The sequence below is a fragment of the Micromys minutus genome (genome assembly GCF_963924665.1).
Source record: "Micromys minutus genome assembly, chromosome: 33".
In the NCBI taxonomy this organism is placed as follows: domain Eukaryota; kingdom Metazoa; phylum Chordata; class Mammalia; order Rodentia; family Muridae; genus Micromys; species Micromys minutus.
In genome coordinates this window covers 4,334,246-4,353,881 of record NC_137968.1, presented here as the reverse complement: position 1 = coordinate 4,353,881, position 19,636 = coordinate 4,334,246, and the positions used below count along the sequence as shown (strand labels likewise).

The window sequence follows — 19,636 nt, the reverse complement described above, 5'->3', positions numbered from 1 at the left end:
CCTAGGCAGTGGGAATGAAGCCACAGGAAACAGTTCCTCTTTGATCATCACACATGCTTTTATGGCCCGGGTATCATAACTCACTTCAAACTTAGTGGGTAAAACAACATAGACCATTGCTGTTATTACATGTCATTTCTAGGGATTTGCAGAGCTCCGCTGCCTGTTTTGTATTCTGGTCTCTACAGTTGCACGTGAACACTGGCATGGTGGCTCCCTAGGTGTGTCTTCAGCATGAGGGCCACATGGAACCTTAGTCTTCTTTTGTGGCAGCTCAGTGTTTGGAAGACTTAAGGACCAGGCCAGGGCAGCTTTATGTCTGACTTGGGCCACATGACTTCAGTGATGCCCCACTCTCTGGGTCCAGCACATGTGCCGGGGACGGTAAGCTCTGCATCTAAGACTTTGTTCTGAGCCGTCGCTAAGAAACATGGTGAGCCAATAATCAGAGACTTAGTTGTTCAGAAGGAGATTTGGATGCCGAGAACAGACTGGTACCATGAATTTGCACACATGAGCACTGGCAGACTGACACTGATTGCACAGTATGGAACGAGTCTGGTGAAAGTATGAGGGTTGGGGAAAGATGGTTCAGTGGTTAGAGCACTGACTGCTCTTCCAGAAATTCTGAGTTCAAATCCCAGCATCCACATGGTGGCTCACAACCATCTGTAATGGGATCTGATGTTCTCTTCTGGTGTGTTTGAGGACAGATACAATGTACTTAGATATATAATAAATAAATAAACCAAAAAAAAAAAAAAAAAAAAGAAAAACAACGAAAGCATAACTTAGAATCCACGTGGTGCTTCAAGATAGAAGTGTTGAAGTGGGCATGGCTGTCACAGAGCCCCAAAGGCACATAGGTTAGAGTAACAAGGGGCGTGAAGCAAGGTTACCTCAGGTGGTTGATTAGGTGTCTCGGTGAGGAGGTGTGGCCACTGCTCTTTCCTACCTAGACTGAATGTGGCCAGTGGTGTTTGACTTCGTGTTTTACTGTGAAAATAGCAGTTCCTTCCCCATATGTTCCTTGTGTGGATGGCTTCTCTGTAGACATGACTTGAGTTGGTGGCTTTTTTCTACTGTGTTGTGTAGTTGTTCTGTGGCGTCTGTGTTCCAGGCTTTCCCCAGGTATTGAATGATATGAAAAGAAATTTGCATTCAGTAGGTTTCATAAAAGACATTGTGTTCCAGAAATCTCTTTGGGTTATTCTTTGCTGGGATGAAGCACCATGATCAAAAGCTGCTTGGGGAGGAACGAGTTCATAGAACAGTTCATCATCAAAAGCAGTGAGGGCAGAAACTCAAGCAGAGGCCATGGAGGGATGTCACCTACTGGCTTGCTTCCCCTGGCTTGCTCAGCCTGCTTTCTTATAGAACCCAGGTCTACCAGCCCAGGGATGGCTCCACCCACAATGGGCTGGGCCAGGGATGGCTCCACCCACAATGGGCTGGGCCAGGGATGGCTCCACCTACCATGGGCTGGGCCAGGGATGGCTCCACCCACAATGGGCTGGACCCTCCCTCATGAGTCACTGAGAAAATGCCCTATACACTTGCCTATAGCCCAGTCTTATGAAGTCGTTTTCTCAGCGGAGGTTCCCTCCTGATGACTCTAGTTTGTGTCGAGGTTGCCAAAGACTGGTTAGTACAGTAGGTTATTACTGTGATTCCTGGAGCTTCTCACATGGGGAAGAAGACTGCGTCTGCTCACTGTGGTGTTTAGTAGAACGAGGGCTGGGGAATGAGTGCTCAGTGGTTAGAGTACTTGCCCATCATGGTGAGAGTCTAGGATCAATCCCAAGTACTACAGAGGATGAGGGTTTACTAGAAATGGACACTGTAGCTTTGCTGAAAGGCGTGCTCTGGTGTTTACAGTTCGTTTAAAAAGTATTTTTCATGTTTTTGAAGCTTTTCCTTAACCAGACGTGCAGTGAGGGTACAGTAAGCACTGTGTTTGTATGAAAAGGAACATGCAGTACTTATTTTGCTCACAGTTTCCTTTGCTGTTGTTGATTTATTTGAAATCAGGCTTCTGTGGCACTGGAAGATGAGGACACGGGCTCAGGCAGGTTCTCGGGCCTCCCGATGTCTGAACTCGGGCTAGACCGACCAGAGTTTCCTATGGGCAGTGACAGGAAGACACCGATTAAATAAAATCAGCTTTTAGATTTACTGGGAGGCAATTCAAACAATGGCTGAAAAATTTCAGTGAGTATTATATGTATCAAAGAAAATCTTTTCTTCTTAATTGTGGTTTGAGGCAGTTTTAGTTTGTGTGTGTGTGTGTGTGTGTGTGTGCGCACGCACGTTAGAGATAGTAAAAATTCAGTGGACTGTGGGATTTATAATTATTTTTTTCTTACATGTGAAATTGTACACTTGCAGAATGTAAGACTGGAAAACAAGGTTGTTTTCTGGCAGTCTTTTCAGATTAGCACCCCAGGGCTCTGCCTAGAGGGTCAGGTACGTTGGGTGGTGAGGTTGCCTCCCCTCTCCCCAGGCCTTGCTGTGTAGCCCAGGCTGGCCTGGAACGTGCGGTTCTGCTTCCTGAGTGCTGGCACGGTGCTGCGCGTGCCTTGTTCTCGAAGGAGCTCTAGTGTTGGTCTGAGCTGGTGGGGAACTGAGGCAGCTGAGCTGCTCTGGTGTCCTACCCCTGCTGCTGAGGAGGGCACGCACGCTCATCCGCCCCTGCTGTTGTCCGTCATGGGCAGATGAAGAGAACATGGATGAAGCCAGTCACTACCTCGGGCCTTGGCTGCACTTGAGTACTAGCACTGGAGAGTCAGGCTGGAGGCTTCCTGTGACTTATAGGCCAGTCTGGTCTAAAAAGCAAGTTGTGCCCAGGAGAGCTACAAAGAGACCGTCTCAAGAAAAAGAACTTAAGAGGCATTTGAAACCTGTGACAGCACTAGGTATGCCTGACTCTCGTAGAGTGACTGTGCTTTCAGTCTCTAAGCTCCAAGCCAAAGCCTGTCATAGTGCTCGTGCCCCCGGTTGTCCTCAGCCCACCTCGTGCCCAGCGGTTCAGAATGGAGAAAGCTTCACAACTAAGCAAAGCACGCTAGTGTCAGACACGAAGAGTTCAGTTCCTGCTCTCCTCATTGGTCATGAGAACTGTCACTCCACCATGTCCCCTCTCCTCCATCAACCCTCCCGTAGGAGAGACACTATGGCATCCTCTTCAACAGAGCAGACTTTAAAAAGCGACTTTAAAGATGTATTCATTGGGGCTGGAGGGGTGGCTCTCCCAGAGGTCCACCCATCTGGCAGCCCAGCTCACTGCAACCCTTGGTAGCTGCTGTCGCCAGACATACAAGCAGTGCGCAGACATCTGTGCAGGGAAATATCCACCCACAGACAACAACGTGATGATTTAAAATTATTGGCAAGTGTTTTCTCGTGGATACCTGATAAGAATCAGGTTTGGTATGTGAGGAGGGAAGCCACTCCTGAGCGCTTCAAACCAACGCTGTGATTTACTTTAAAGCTCTAGATGTTGTGGTAGAATTTGTGTGGCTTGTCTACTTCACAGACTGCCAAGCTAATATTGAAACTAGAAGAGTCTGGAGAGGTGTAAGGTGGAGGCCTTACATTGCTTCAAGTGGAGGGCAGAAAGGACTGGCAAGCTGCTGCCTAACGCTGCCTTTTCTTTTCAGAGATGTGTCTGGACAAAGCCTGTGTTGACCTTTGTTTCCTGAGGCACCTCCCCTCCGGCCGCTGACAGCCTCTCCCTAGTCGGCCAGCTCTTTCCAGTTGCCTTTGAAGGATTCTGAGTTGTGTTTGTGTGGTGTCTTCCTGGAGGCCTTCCTTCTCTTAAAGCGGCTGGGATGTCTCATGGCGTCAAGGACCCACACCTCTGAAGTTACCGGCTTTTTCAGTCTGCTTACTGAGCTGTGGAGTTTGATTTGGTTAGAGGGACTTTTGGTCCCCTGGGTGGTTGAGCCTCCGTTGGGCTGGGACTGGAACCTCTGTCCTGTGGAAGGCAGCCAGTGCTCTTAGCAGCCCTAATTCAGATTTTTTTAAAATCTAGAAGCTAGCTTAAGTAAACCATGTACATGTAAGGACATAAGAATGTGTGAGAATTTCACACAGGCTTTTAAGACAATCTCCTGAGAGTTTCTGTTAATGTTTAGTAACATTTTAAGACAATATGTTATTTATTTTTGTGTGTCTGTTTGTCTGTCTGAATGTGATATCAAATCTTAGAATTTTCCCCTCCATGTGACCTAAAATGTTTTTGGTGAATCTTAACTGTTTTTAGATGTGCTGAGAGATAGTTATTTTCTTTATGTGCTCCATGTACCAGAATTCTACTCAAGGACGGCTTGCATTAGAAGTTCAATGTTAAGAACCCAGGTAGAGAGTTTGGTACAAGTTTCAGACTCATTTCTGAAATGAGTCTATAATGGGTGTCTGAATGTGCTTTTAGTAAGACACAAGGTTGGGTGGTTTGAGTAGTTTCCTGAGTAGTCCAGGAAACCCTGCTGTTTCCTAGACAAGGTTGAATTGGATTGCTGAAGCCCTGCCTGAGAGCTGTTTGCTGCCATATTGTTTCAGCGTAGAGGGCAGCAGCGTGGGCTGTGCGTGCTGTGCACACTCCTGACCCCAGCTCTGGGGACATCCGTGACATCCGAGACATGGTTTGAGGACAACCAGGGCTATACAGTGAACCAGGGCTGTGGGGTGGGGGTAGACATTCTGTTGAGTTGGTTAAGTGATAGAAAAGTGGGGCTTTTTGTTGTGTTTATAGGCAGTTGCCATTGCTTTCAGAGGAAGTCTGATCTGTGTTCCCATGGTTCTGGGACAGACAGATGGAAAAGTCGATGTCTTCGTAACTCTTGGAATGCCTTAGCTCTCAACTCAGTGTCCCCTAGCTCCCTAAGATCTTATGAGAGCGTTTGTTTGCTTTCAGTTTAGGGAGCAAATGATTGAGCAGAGTCAACAGATTCCTGTTACATCTTGGAGAAGCTCTGGTGAGGCCTGTGAACCGTGAGTCTCTGAAGGGCCTATCTTAAACCAGTCTCTCCAAACAGACCTTTGTGCTTAAGGGTGTCTTAGAGAATTCTTTGTATGTTTATGATATTTCAGAGTAGCCGGTCCTAGAGTCACTTTGGCTGCTTAGACTTTTGAGCTGTCAATATGATGGTGTGGGATGAAGTTCCTAGTGAATGGATGGACAGGGGTCTGCCGAGTAGTGCTCCTGACCGAGCCGTCCATCTCCAGCCTAGAGAAACTTGCTCTGTGTATTTTTACTATAATTATTCTTAATCTGGTTCATCTGAGATGTTAGAACATCACGTGTTCATTGCCAACAGGAGTAGCTCAGTGCCCAGCCTGTGTGAGGCTCAGGGCAGGTCACTTACACGGTAGGTGTTTGTTTACTTGTCCTAGTGAACTCTGCCCTTTGCTCTTGGGCCACGCTTCCTTCAGCACATTTCCCTAGGAGCAGTGGCTTTAGCTGCTGGGTTTGGAAGTGGAGAGACTGACCCCTGCATGGATGACACCGGGGACTTTACCACTCAGTAAAGGATACTGAGTGTTTTCCAGTCTATTTGATTAACCCTTTGGGGGCTAATAGTCATTTAGGAAATTCTTATTGCAGCACCAGCTGAACTTGGGTGTGTGTCTGCTCTGAGAGATGGGTGCGTGGCTTCAGATGCATGTGGAGGCATCTTTCTTCATAGCTTTCCATCTTACATCTCTGAAGATAGGGTTTCTCCCTGAGCCGGAAGTGTTGCTGGCTAAACTGGTTAGTCAGCAAGCTCCCAGCTCTCTGTCCTTCAGGGTAAACGAGCAGCATATGCTGCTGTGCTTGGCCTGTGGTGGCTGCTGAGGATTTGAACATAGGTCCTCGTGCTTTCTTAGCCAAGCGGTCTCTTTGGGTGGTCTCTCCAGACCCCTAAGAATGGGCGGGGCCCTCCCCCTTGATCACTAGTTGGGAAAATGCCTTACAGCTGGATTTCATGGAGGCATTTCCTCAACTGAGGCTCCTTTCTCTGTGATCACTCCAGCTTGTGTCAAGTTGATACAAAACCAGCCAGTAATTCTAGAAGATCATGTACCCATTTTTGGCATGCATGTGGCGTTATATACATTTAGGCAAAACACTCATACATAAAATAAAATTAATAAACTCTTTAAAATTGTTTTTGAAAAAGAAAGAAAAGGGTAGGACTCCACTATTTTAAAATGATGTAGGGCCCAGAGTTAAGGCGTGTGAATGTATCAGCATGTAGTTAGTAAACATGCGTGATGTGTTTGCTAGTGAGGATTTAGAACGTAATAAAGCGGGTTTTGTTTGTTTTTTTGTTGACTTTTTGACTGTTGTGTTGTGTTGTGTTGTGGAGGGGACACTGGACTTGGGAAAAGTGCTTGGCTTAATGGAGTTCAGGGTGACTGGTTTCCATCAACTGAGTTCTGGACAGCTCTGGGGTTTACAGTTGTAGCACGTGGCTGAGCAAGTGTGCTGGAGCGAAGGTCTGTGACAAGATGAGGTTTGGACTGGAGACTGCGGCTGAGGACCATTATGTGAGAGCAGCAGCCAAAGAATCCCTCTTTTCCTGAAAAGGGAGCTCAGGCAGCTGAGTGACCTCAATTCACAGGGTCACTGAGTAGCTGCAGCTTCTGTGTGCAAGGAGTCCTTATTCCTGCTGTTCTCGGATCCTTGAATTCTACCACACTTCAGGGCCTAAATTGGGCCATATTTGGCTTGGCAACCAGTTTAAGCTAGTGTGTGGCAGGTTTGAAGTTCAGGAGAGCACACCTTGTAAGGCTGAAAGTAGAAGCTTACAGTACTGATAAGACAGCCGCTGTTACTGAACATTAGCGGATTGCCTCTGCCCAGAGTCCTTACAGAACCTCCTCATTGTTCCATGCACCTCTGCTAGACAGGCGGTAACACCCCTCACGGAGCTTCCTGACTCTGGTGGGACAGTGGGGTTGGTGCCTGGCAGGCTTGCCTTTACTGCTGCGCACTCACTTGTACTGTCCCACCTTCATAAGAGCTGGGTGGCAGCTGAGGACATGAAACGAACATTTCAAAGTCAAAAGGCTGCTACCTGCCCTGGTTAGTAAGGGCAACAAGTAGTTAGCCTGTCGTTCTGAGAAGCTTCTCGGCCTAACAGTGATGGAGCCTCGTGCAGGTGGACGGATGGTCTCATCGTAATCCCCTCAACAGTCGCATTTCATTACAGGCATCTGTCTTATTGTGGCTTAAGGTTTATGTCAAGGATAAGAGTTTTTATATATTATGAAGCAGTCTGTTATGAGACACTATTTGTAAGTAGAATTAAAACTGGGTCTGGAATGGTTAGAACACATTGTCTGCAATTGCTAAAGTCACTGCTGGGAAGGAGGCTTCAGGGATGTGGACTGGACCAGGCCGTGCATGTGGGGGCTGGCTGGGTGCTGCACTCCCTGGGACTAGAGCTCTGAAGTGGTCCTGTCCTGTGCACTATAGTTTACTGTTTAAAACAAAGTTACTGTAAGAATCCTGGGGCACGCCTTCTGTGCCAGCCAGCACTCGGGGCAGAGACACATGAATCTGCATTTGAGGCCTGTCTGGTCTTGCTACACAGTGAGTTCCTGGCCAGCCTGAGCTACCCGTTACAGCCCGACCCTGTCTCAGGGGAGGGGGAATAAAGAAGCGAGATGAGGCAGGACTCACAAAGTTATCAGAAAGGCCGTGCTTCTGTCTGTCTGGCAGGCACGGGTCTTCTTCCCTTTTTGAGTGGAGCTGAAAAGAACATGGTTGGTTTTAGTTGAATGGGAAAACAGCTCTGTGTTTGGCAGTCCTTCTTCCCAGCATTTCTTTCAGACGGTTTGGGTTTTGTGTTTCCTTGGCTTACATTATCTGTGAAGTAGGAATTTGCAATCTAATTGCAGAAGTTAGATTGGGGAAGAAATCATTTGTGTTGCAAAGAAGTTACTTTATTTCTTTATTGTAGTTTGCAGAAGGTTTTAAGACCCAAATTTTGTTGTTTTCATTTTATTACTTATTTTTTGTCTTTGAGGTTTTAACTGGAAACTTTTAGTGGATGTAGATGAGAAGAACATTTACAAACTTGCATCACAAAGAATTCACCGGACACACTTTGAAATGTTTTTTTATTTTGATGCTTCTTGAGGTTGAGTGTCCTATGTCATTTACATAAGTGACGTAAAAAGACGGTCTTTCCTAGGTTGGCATTTGTCATCTTGCTAAGTGGTAAAGCAAATATAAAGTCCTGCATGTGAATGGTGATTCGGAGGGCAGCCTAGACTAAATCATTTGTGTGACAAGGTGCCATTGAAGAGTAATGTCAGATACTTACCACTGGGTAGGCAAGGGATTAGATGGGTTAGAATGATGTCAGACCGAACGGAAGGAGAGGAAATGTGGACAGGCTTGTGGGGGTTTGAAGCCTGTGATCAGATTCCACACCGCCAAGGAAATTGCCCTTTCCAGGGCAGGGGTGGTTCTTTCCTACTCGCCCGCACCACAGCTACAGCAGCGAGGGGCGTCTCTGGTCACTGCCGTAGCTGTGTGAACTAGTTGCTCTACACTCCCACCTTCTCCTTCACACTGGCTGGCTTGGAACTTGGTAATGGCCTCAACTGAAGATCTGCCTGCCTCTGTCCCCCTGGTGGTAGGATTAAAGAGATGTGTCACTGTGCCTGGCCTTTGAAAGCTTTTTAAAGTGCATAGCCAGGTTATTTTGGTTGATTTTTGTAATCGCTCATGAGAAGATGGATAATGATCTTTTGCCTTGTGTGTGTTATTTTAAAATTTTCATTTATTGATTGGCTTAACCGAGTATACATGTGCATGCATGTGTGTGGTATATGGGTATATTTGCACAGGCTTGTGTGTGTGTGTGTGTGTGTGTGTAAGGTCTTCGGGTCAGTGTCACATGCTGTCACACCCTGCTTTATGTTGGTGCTGGGGATCTGATGGAAGCTCTTCATATTTGTGTGGCAGACACTTGGCTCCCACACTTCGTGCTCAGATGTAGAACCGCAGCAGGTGCTTGTAGCATCTGGAGATTCCACTGTAATGCTGGGATTGTCTTAGTAACCATCCTCACATTTGAGGTATGATTCCGAAGCAGTTGTGGGTGAATAATGGTTTTTAGAGAAAGATCGGAGCATAACCCAAGCTGTGCCAAGAGTCATTGCTTCCTTGCATTTGCCGCAGAAATGTGTCAACTCTTGAGTCTTGTGTGTCAGTGTAGATCACCTAGACTTAGTGTGATAGATTCGTGTGGAGGGAGAAACTATTTGCGGACCATTTGTAGTTGTAGATTGGATTGTACCAGTGACTTTCTTTATGGAAGCTATTTTACTTAAAGGGGTGGGATACCTGACAATTTGGTTATCTAGGCTGGGGTTCAAACAGATTTTTCTTCCCTATCAAAATGAAATGACTGTCATTTTAGAAAAACAACTGGATAGTGTTTGTTTTCTAGTCTCATTGAGTTTTCAAACCAGAACGTAAGCTTTCTCAGAAACTCTGGGAAGCTTGTCATTGTGAGCCTGGAACTTTAGTAACACGGGCAGTAATAATTTTGACACTGCAAAAGTATTTTCCACATGACTAGCATATGCCACTATGGATGAATCGTGTGGATTCATGGATCACCGCCACATTCAGAATTGCCCTGAACCGTTCAGAAACTGTCACTTAATTACCTGGAAATGGTGCTACAGTGCTCTGCTAGCAAGGTACCGGCTTGGCACCCTAGGTGTCCAGGTGTCTCTTGGGAAGGAAGTAAGTGGCTACAATTAGGCCGCACACATGTAGTTTTATCTGGAGGCAGGGGAATGTAGATCTGAGTTCAAGGACAGCCAGGTGACACAGAGAAACCCTGTCTTGAAAAAAAAAAACCAAAACCAACCAACCAAACAGCAAACAAAAAAGAATATATCTTTTCTCAAACTTTAATGTGTCTGTGTTTGCCTTGGCAGTGTATGTCTTCTCTGGAATACCAAAAGATGTTTAAAATTCTTTCAACCATGGTTTAGGTCTGCATGTACAGAAACCTTTCCTGGCTTGCCTTAACTTATTTGTTTGAATTAAACCTTTATTCCTTTTAAAAAGAAATTTATTTATTTTATATATGTGAGTACACTGTAGCTGTCTTCAGACACACCAGAAGAGGGCATCAGATCCTATTACAGATGGTTGTGAGCCACCATGTGGTTGCTGGGATTTGAACTCAGGACCTCTGGGAGAGCAGTCAGTGAGTGCTCTTAACCACTGAGCCATCTCTCCAGCACTCTTTATTTCTAAATAAGATAGTGGTTATATAAATGGTGGTCATTCTACAACTGATAGCTAGTCAGAAGTGAGGTGGGGTCATTTTAAGGCTGTTTTTTTAAAGTGTTTATTAAGAGGTCAGTTATTGAATTTTTGTCTGTTAACTGATTTAGAGATCTTATGGAGGTTGGTGGATTGTAGACTCAGTACTCACGTAGAAACCACGTGTGGGAGGCACACACTGCATTCCTGTCACTAAGGTGGACACTGGGGACCAGAAGCTTAAGGTCATCACTGGTTATATAGTTTACATGAGGACCTGTCTCAAACAGCAATAATAGCAACTCCCTTAAGCCCCCCAAGTTAACATGGGCAGGTAACAAAATAACCTCAAACAGTTGTGCATATACATAGCTATTGGCTGTTCTTTGAGGTGGCAGCCTGGAGGTTTATTTTATAGCTTTTAAGACCAAGAATATTTTTTCTGCAATGGATTCTGAAGTACCTCACTCTTGGCTGATGGGGTTGCATGGAAGGCTAGGGCAAGGCTCGCAGGTGACTGTAGTGTGTCTGTGAAGACACTTTAGACAGGAACATATAGCTAGAATGTTCACAGTGAGTGTGGTAGGAAAGCCGAGGTGCAGATGTCTGTGCCATAAACACCGCCAGTCAGCAGTGTCTGAACTGGACATGGCCTCAGCAGGAACGGCTCAGGGAGGTGAGACGAAGGCAGACCGCACACCCTTCTGCCAGCAGTGGTTGCTGGTAAGTGTGAGCCCCGAGCGAGCTCTCCTTCCTCACAGTTCTGCATGCATGGGAAGCAGCACTGGGGTCCGCCGTGAGGGACTGCCTTCTGTCCTAGGGATCTCCGTGTGCTTCAACAAAGAAAAGTCTACGGAATGTAATTGCATTTGGGCTGTGTCTGAATATGTGGAGATCTGGTATGTGGAGCCAAGTAGGCAGAGAGCTTAAGAACTGAAGCACCTACTATGTGCTGTGCCTAAGCAGTTTCTGTGAAAGTCACCTTTGGAGTCTGCATTGGGGAACGTGGGTCGGGCTCCATCAGATACTGTGAAGGAAGGTCAGCTTGCCTAGAGTCTGGTGTCTGCATCTGAAGCTGGACTGTGGCGCATCTTTAGTATTGAACAGCACAGCAGAAAGGGCTGCCATAGGCTTACTGCCGCCTTACAAGCTTACCTGTCTGTTCTTGTTCTCAGGTTATCTCCGAACATTTCCGTGTAAGTGAAACATTGTTTTAAAAGAAGAGAAATGTTACTCTCGAGTTGCAGATGGAGGAAATTTAGCTTGTGACTTTGTGTTGAACTGGGCGGTGTGCCTGGCCTGTGCCGTCTGAGCTGTGCTCTGCCCTGCAGAGAAGCAAGTGCTCCTTCAGGAGAGGCTTTCCTTGTTAGGATGCTCTGGAGCCGGTCGACTTACAACTGCCCTGGGATTGAAAGAACAATCCATTTTATGTATTTCCGAGATTGAGTTTATGAATTGAGTTGATATTTGGTGAAACATTCTAGGCAACTATATAAAATCTGTTCATATATGAAATTTTAAATGCATAGGAGTTTTTGATATATTAGGTATTATTTCATTCATTGAAATGTTTACTGTGTGTGTGCACACGTCATGGCACCCTTGTGGAGGAAGTTAGTGCCCTCTTCATTATGTGGGTTTGGGGATCCACTGCGGGTCATCAGGCTTGGCAGCAAGTGTCTTTACCTGCTGAGCCATTTCATGGGCCCTGGTTCGTGCTACGTTTTCATTACGTCTGTTGATACTCCGATAGACTTGGTTTTCTGTGTCAGTGAGAAGATCTGAGACGGAGGAGCACCAGAAGACGGATAGTCCTTTACGCGGAGGAGAGCCCGCCGAGCTGAGGCCCTCAGCGCTTTACTGAGTCGTGGGTGCTGCTGTGCATTTCAGTGCCTAGGACATTTATTATGAGTTAGTTCTCTTTTTTCCTTTCTTGAGTCGCGGTCTTGTTATGTGCCCAACTGTCGTAACTAGCTGTCGTGTAGACTGGCCACCTGGAGTGTGGAGGTCCTCGAGCAGCCTCGCCATCTTCAGCTGGGTCCCAGGTTGTGTGGCACACTCTTGCTCGTGCACCTCTGGCTGCCCTGGGCTCACTGCGCACGTTAGTCAGGCCTCCTGGGTGCAGGCTCGCGAGCAGCATTGGGTTGTGGACAGAGCTTCTCTTTTGCTGTATGTGTGGTGCAAATGTGACGGTCAGGGGGACAGCTTCGAAGTTGGTTTTTCTCAATTTTGTGTGGGCTCCAGGGATTGAATTCATGGTACCAGGCTTGTTTGCTTATAGCAAACTCATTTGCTTTCTGAGCTGTCTGACTGGCTGGCTACTTTTGTTTGTTTGTTTGAGACAGCCCCACAATCTCTGGCTGCTTTGGAATTCATTGGAGTCCAGCGTATCCACGTAGGTCTACTTGTCTCTTGTCAGAGTGCTGGGGGTTAAAGGTGGGCACCACTGTGCCTCGATTCCCAGGTCCCCTTTAACTGAGTTTTCAAATCAATTTTTAATCTTAAAATTAGCTGGCATCAGAAATCATTTTCTTTATCTCTTTGGTAGTCTGTAATTTGCTCTTGAGTTTATGAGTTATTACTTTATTTTATAGCATTTTGACATTTTCAAAACTTAGTTTAGTCCTATAAGCATCTGCGGGAAACACTGTTTGAAGGTACAGAAGTATTGAATTTCTAGTTTTACTACTGTTCAGTTTTAACAGAAGTTTTGATGAGCCCTTCCTTGAGTTTGTATATTTTGAGCCAATGAAAAAGACATGCTCATGAACAAATAAATCTTCCTTATGCCACTGCTGTGTGGGGCATGTAAGCCCCTTTGTCACACTGTGGCTCTCAGTTGGGGAAAGTTGTGTGTGTTCTTAGTAAATGTGGGCCAGGGAAGTCAGGTCTTCCTACCTCTGCTCCAGTCTCCCGAAGCTCCTTTACCTCTCAGGAGCAACAGTCCCCAGGCTGATGTGCCTTCGCTTTTTGGTCTTTTCTCACAGCTTAGGAGTTCCATTATGCGTTATTCCCAAACTTAATTTGTTTTGAAACAGAAATGAGCTATATACTTTATCGAACTGGAACTGAGTGGAAAGGCCTGACCTCCAGAACCAGTGGACCACGTTGTTAATGAAAGAAAGTAAAGGCAAGGCTGGGCTAGTGAGTGGGGCGTTTAGAGGGTGGGGTGCTGTGGTGTTTTGGGAAAATGAAAGCCCCAGTTGAGAGCCCTAGCCACCGTATGAGCTCTGTGGGCATCCGTCAGTGCGTGGTTGGCGAATGTGCCTCAGCGGGGAGCGGCTTCAGAGCTGCCCGGGAAAGCTCACAGGCGCCTGGTTCTGCTTACGACTTTCTGCAAGCTTTGTTTTAATTAAAAGGTTTATTTATCTTATATGTAAGAGTATTATGGGATGAGTCTGTGTCTGTAGACCACACAAAGCCTCTGACTTTCTCCCAGAGTTTGAGTTCCTACTGGAACTCCACCAGTCACTTCCGGCTAGTTTGCCCTTTTCCTGCCAGCCCATAGCCTTCCATCCACAGCGCACAGACCTCTCTGCGTCCCGGTTATTTCCAATTCGTGGTAGTCACATATGGTCACAAAGTCTGTTGACAGTTCACAGACAGCAGCCGTATGTCCCCCCAGCCCCAAAGGCTGGCCTCACAGAGCTGTGTGCTCCCAGGCCTGGGTTAAACTTCAGTCTGTGAAAATGAGTTTTCCATTGGGCCTTTGGTCAGAGCTCAGGGAACAGCTCTCGACTACTGTGTTTGTTACATAAAGTCCCGAGCCTTGTTTTCCTGTCTGGAAGCGGGGTTGGCGTGGTTATTGCTGGAGCTCTGGTGGGGGAGAGGGAAAGGAGTTGCAGTGCCTGCCTGTGATCGTTGGGTCAGTCCAGTACTGGAGCAGGCCCACTGGAGCCATCTTGTGTGCGCAGGACCGGTACTGGGTTTATTAACGCTTGGCTTTTGTTTTTGAAGGTTACGGGAAGTTTCAGAGAAGCTGAACAAGTACAATTTGAACAGGTAAATATCTTGTTTTGGGTTTAGCCGTTTCTTATGGTGTCGGGATGTGCCTACCAACCACCCTAGCACAGAACTGTAGTGTTTCTTCCTTAGAAAAAGGTGCATTTTTACCGTAGTCTAATGTGATCAACATAGTTTATTAGATTAAGAATTAGATTACATTAAGAATCTTTTGAGATGTAGCCCTGGCTAGCCTGGAATTTATGTGTAGATCAGGCCTTGATCTCACAGCACAGAGCCTCCTGTTTGCTTTGGGATAAAGGTGTGTACTGCCACATTTCTTACTCTTTCTATCAAAGTTATGTTCATTTATAGTCTCCAGTAATGTTGACTTTTAACTTGAGGTATCCGTTTTCTGTATTGTTTGACATTCCCCTTAGGGATTACTTGCGTTCATGCCCTTTAAGAACCGTTTGACTTCCATATTTTCCTTGTTCCCTAGCCACCCGCCTCTGAATGTGCTGGAGCAGGCAACCATCACACAGTGTGTTGTGGGGCCCAATCACGCTGCCTTCCTTCTGGAGGTACAGTATCCACCCTACGGTGGGGAGACGAAAGTTCAGCTGTGCACCAGTCCCCCTCTAGTCCAGGGAAGGCACTGAGTTAGCCGATACCCAGCTCTCCTGTGGAAACTCGCTGGCCCAGAGAATCGGATGTGAATGATCGACTGACCTTTGGAACTAGTTAGGATCTGCACGGGAAGACTCCTGGGTGTATGATCCGGCCAGGCTGTGTTTAAGGGAATCCTAACGGCCTTTGTTACTGTGTGTGACTCTCCCACCATGTGTGGGCGTCTTCTGGAGGGGACTCCTTGTCTTCCTTGTTGACAGTGACCGGCGGAACTGCTTATTGAATAAATTAAAACTTTAGTGTCTTCTCTTGCAAAATTTAACATGTTTTGTGTTTGTTTTTGCTTTTAGGATGGCAGAATTTGTAGGATTGGTTTTTCAGTACAACCAGACAGACTGGAATTGGGTAAACCTGATAATAATGATGGGTAAGACATTATTTTTGTTTGTTTGTGTGTGTGTGTGTGTGTGTGTGTGTGTGTGTGTGTGTGTGTGTGTGTGTGCTTATGCTGCTGAGGAACAAACACTGTAGCACATAGTAGGACAAGTGCTTTTCCACTGAGCTGTATCTTTACCCTGTATTTTATAAATAATACCATATGCATTTAACCCTTAGAAGGTGCTACAGAAAACTAAGATTTTTGATCTTCCTTATTTTCAAGTTATTAAAAAAGGAATAGCAGGAAAAAATCATGCTTAAAATACAGTGAAATGGTTAGTTTGTACCTTGATTTATTTTATTTTTAGTTAAATTGATGACTTTGGGAAGCAGACTCATGTCCCTGGGCGTGCTAAGGAAGCATGATGTCACCAGCCTATATTCCTAATTCTCGAGTTTAGTTTTAAGCAATAGTTTACGGACAACGCTAACATTGTAAATGGCAGAAGTTGATTGGCACGGCACCCAGGATGCTGCGCTGTCAGGGTGGCACTGCTTGCTGGGTCAGGCATAGTGAACGGCTGGTGCAAGTGCAAGAGGCACAGGCCTTGCTTTCAAGGCTAGCGATGACCCTGTGTGCTCCAGAGGCTGTGGCTGTGGCTTCCTTGAGCAGCTGCTACACAGGTGTGTGCTTGTGTGCCAGGCTGGCTGAAATGACTTCACAAACTATGTCTGTCTCTGACAGTTAGAAACCAAGGAACTCATTTTAAAGGCAGTCACCCCCCCCCCCTCAAATTTTGGTCTTTAGAAATTATAGTGTATTAAAGGATGCTTCATAAGATTCAAATTCTACTTGGTTGTTTTAAGGACAACATGATTAATTTTCAAATATAAGGAAAATGTACTACTTGCTGTTTTTATTTACATTTGAAACCTAAGCAGTCTCTGTGGGGAAGGAGTGCAGGGCCGAGGCAGCCGTCGGCTGGTGGGAGGCCTGGCGGGCTCCTTCCGCTCCAGGCTGCTTCTGATTGTTTTCTCTTGCTTTTCTCTAGGTCAAAACTGAACAGCAGCTCGGGGACAGGGAGGACTTCTAGGCCGGGAAGGACAAGTGACTCTCCATGGTTTCTCTCAGGTTCTGAGACTCTGGGCAGGCTGGCAGGCAACACTCTGGGGTAAGTTGGTTCAGATGCAGACGCCCTGGTCTGTGCCGTGACAGGCCACAGAGCTAGCTCACTATGTCCCCATGGTAAAGTTAACCATAAAAATAAAATGATAATGCAAGCTGATGACATCATCCAGATTTCACAGGGTCACTTCCTGCTGTTGTGTCATCTGAAAGTTTAAAGTTTGCATTTGGCCATTTATTATGAATTATAAAAATCTAGCATTACTTTTTAGAATCTAAATCTAATACATATAAATTTTAAACAATAGCAACAAACTCCTGAACCATCCCACCCTGTAACATTTTATGTCAAGTTTTATATACTGACAAATTCAAGAAGCCATTTTCAAATTCTAGGTATATGTTTTAATTCATTTTATACTCTGAGTTTTTTTTTTTTTTTTTTTTTTGGAATTTGAGATTGGGTCTCTCTACATAGCCCAGGCTGGCCTTGCCTCCCTTGTAGCCCAGGCTGGCCTGGCCTCCCAGTCCTGGGACTGAAGATGTGCAGCACCACACTCCAGCTCTTCCTGGGCTCCTCATGGCAGAGTCGCAGAGGACACCTGCTCACTGACGATGTGGCGTTCAGAGGCTGAGGAAAATGCCTCAGTGCAGTTAAATTGCTTTAAAATAATTAAGAGAGAAAAGTATTATATGCCGTGTGAATTGGTAGGCAAAATAACAGTTAGATTTAAGAATTGTCTTTGTTAGGGTTTCCACTGCTAAGGGCACACCATGACCAAGACAAGTCTTATAAGGACAGACATTTAACTGGGCTGGCTCACAGGTTCGGAGGTTCAGTCTCGTATCCTCAAGGTAGGAATCGGCCACCTCCAAGCAGACATGCTACAGAAGGAGCTGAGAATTCTGTCTTGATCCAAGAACGCCAGGTGGAGACTTATTACACTAGCAGGAACACTACTTACTGTCTGGAGGCAGAGATGAGGACCAAACCCGTGCCTTGTGTATTACAGGCAAACTTGTTATTTCTGACCCACATATTCACAGCCCTGTGCACATTGTGTGTTAAAGAATTCTGAAAATAACATAAGAACAAAATGATTTCATTTGATAAGCCTGGAACAATACATTTGTTTAAGAAAGAACTGTTTGTTATCCGGTCAGTGATAATTTGCTCAAAGATAAACATTTCTTTGTTGAGTTGGTTCTGCAGGGCAAATCCAGAGCCATAGCTGAGTTGTACTTCCCACTGGTGGCTGCTTTTGTGTTACCACAATGGAGTTGACTTGTCATCAGAGATTGACCCTCTTAGTCCCCAAAGCATAGCTAGCAACCATTTGACCCTTCGTGGAGACGCTTGTTCATCCTTGTTTAGCTTTTCACTTTTATAGTGGCATTTGTTCCTAACCTTATGCTTTCGAAGTTTATCCTCTGACCCTGAAATAATTTGGCCTTAAACTTGAGTCCCAAAGCTTGGGAGACAGCAGGGTCCTGATTTTTGAGGTCAGCCTAGTTAACCTACCCCATCAGCTCTGTGAGCTTAAGGATTGGCCATTGCTGGTCTCCACTTGTGCCGCCAGTTTAGGTGCCGCGCTCCTAGTCTGTTGATCAGGGCACTCCTCAGCCCTTTGTCTGGTCAGTATCTTGATGAGTCTGAAGACCTTGTTACAGTGCACAGTGGACTTGTCTGTTCTTTTCTCATGATTAAATAGAAATTGTGCAGTTTTGGCAGAGATAGCCCAGCTCTTTAAATGTCGGGTGGCATGTGGTGTTGGCAGGTCACAGTGAAAATGATGTCCCCACCACAAAACACTCCTAACTTTGTGAAAAGACAGTTTCTTCAAGCATGCAAATATCTGTTTTTGTTTGTTTTTTGTTTTGAGACAGGGTTTCTCTGTAACAGCCTATCCTGGAACTCAGTTTGTAGACCAGGCTGGCCTCAAACTCATTATCTGACAGTGTCTGCCTCCTGAGTGCTGGGATTAAAGCTGTGGGCCGTCATGTCCGACTCAAGTACATTAAATAGCTCATTTCTCCTCATACTTTTGCTCACTGATTTTTTTTTAATTGCTTGATGATTATGAATATCAGTTGTTACTGTAGCATTGGCCAGCTGTTTAAAATTTCATTATTTCATATTTATGAATTGGAATTTAACTATAAGGAAGAGTGTCCTCTGGTCAGTTTTTTCCCCCTCATTTTAAAAGTCTTTTTTAGTGGTGTCTCTGTCTCTCTTTCTCATTCATAAACTGCTACTATGTTGCTCAAATTGTCCTCCTGATTTAAATCCTCTTAACTATTAAGTTAGTTCTAATATCTTACAGAGTGACAGGTAAGGCAGTGGAATTCTATGGTTTACAGCTGAAACATGCAACACATGCAGTAGGTGGCCCATGTGACCTGAGGAACACACCAAAGAGGACTGAGGCTGGACTTAGATTTAAAACGTACAGACTTGTCTGAGCTGCTCCTCAGTTGACTGTTCTTCCCTCCTTGCTCCTGCTTGACCCCAAACCCCCCAACACACCGAGCTGCTGGTCAGAACTGGCAAAGGGGCATTTTTGGTACTTGCTTATGTTAGACTTACAAAGGCCTCCTGCGTTCAGTGTAAATATGGTATTGTTAATCAAGGAATTTTACAATCACATTTCATAAGTGCTTTTCTTTGACTTGTTCTCTCCCTACTTCTCCATTAATCATAATAAGTGTTAAAGATTGAAATTTATGACATTTGAGGATTCAGGACAGACGAATCTTGAGTGCCCAAAAGGATATTTTTGATCACAGATGTGTCAGATATAATCAGTAGGAGCAAGGCTGTCTTCGAGCGTCCTGGTGCTCCTAGTGCATCCTGATGCTCTTCCCCATTGCTAGGACGGTGTTGGGTCAGGAAGTTGGGGTCTCTTGCTCTTACTGCAGCACTGGGAGGTGTAAGATTTCCTATTGTTTTGTTAATTTATTTCCTACTAGGTTGGAAGAGCCCATCCGTCTGGGAGAAGGCAGTTAGTGTTCAGTAGGCTAGAACCTGTGACTGTCAGAAATCTGTCACTGCTCTTTATCCAGCGAGGTGGGCAAAGCTCCTTTGGTTGGCTTGAGCGCTGCGTCCTTCCCACTGTGGCTTTGGAATGGACAGGTTGAGCGGTGTTTACCTGTGTGGACGCCCAGACCAGAGGCCATCATCATGTGTCCCTTCCTTCATCATTCTCCGCCTGCTTCTTGGAGGCAGAGTCTCTCAGGAGCATGGGCTGGTATCATGTCTCCTTTCACATGGCTGGGCT

General features: G+C 45.7%; 1 protein-coding gene across 4 annotated transcripts in view; it reads left to right on the top strand.

The window, feature by feature from the left end:
• The window catches only part of UBR5 (ubiquitin protein ligase E3 component n-recognin 5), a 97,088-nt gene that overhangs the window by 14,979 nt on the left and 62,473 nt on the right, over positions 1 to 19,636 (top strand). For all 4 annotated transcript variants that reach the window (XM_080909467.1, XM_080909464.1, XM_080909466.1 and 1 more), the window contains exons 2-5: positions 14,240 to 14,284; positions 14,727 to 14,808; positions 15,205 to 15,281; positions 16,285 to 16,404. In XM_080909467.1, coding sequence (XP_080765593.1) covers positions 14,240 to 14,284; positions 14,727 to 14,808; positions 15,205 to 15,281; positions 16,285 to 16,404 — 324 coding nt within the window. The remainder of the gene's footprint in view (positions 1 to 14,239; positions 14,285 to 14,726; positions 14,809 to 15,204; positions 15,282 to 16,284; positions 16,405 to 19,636) is intronic.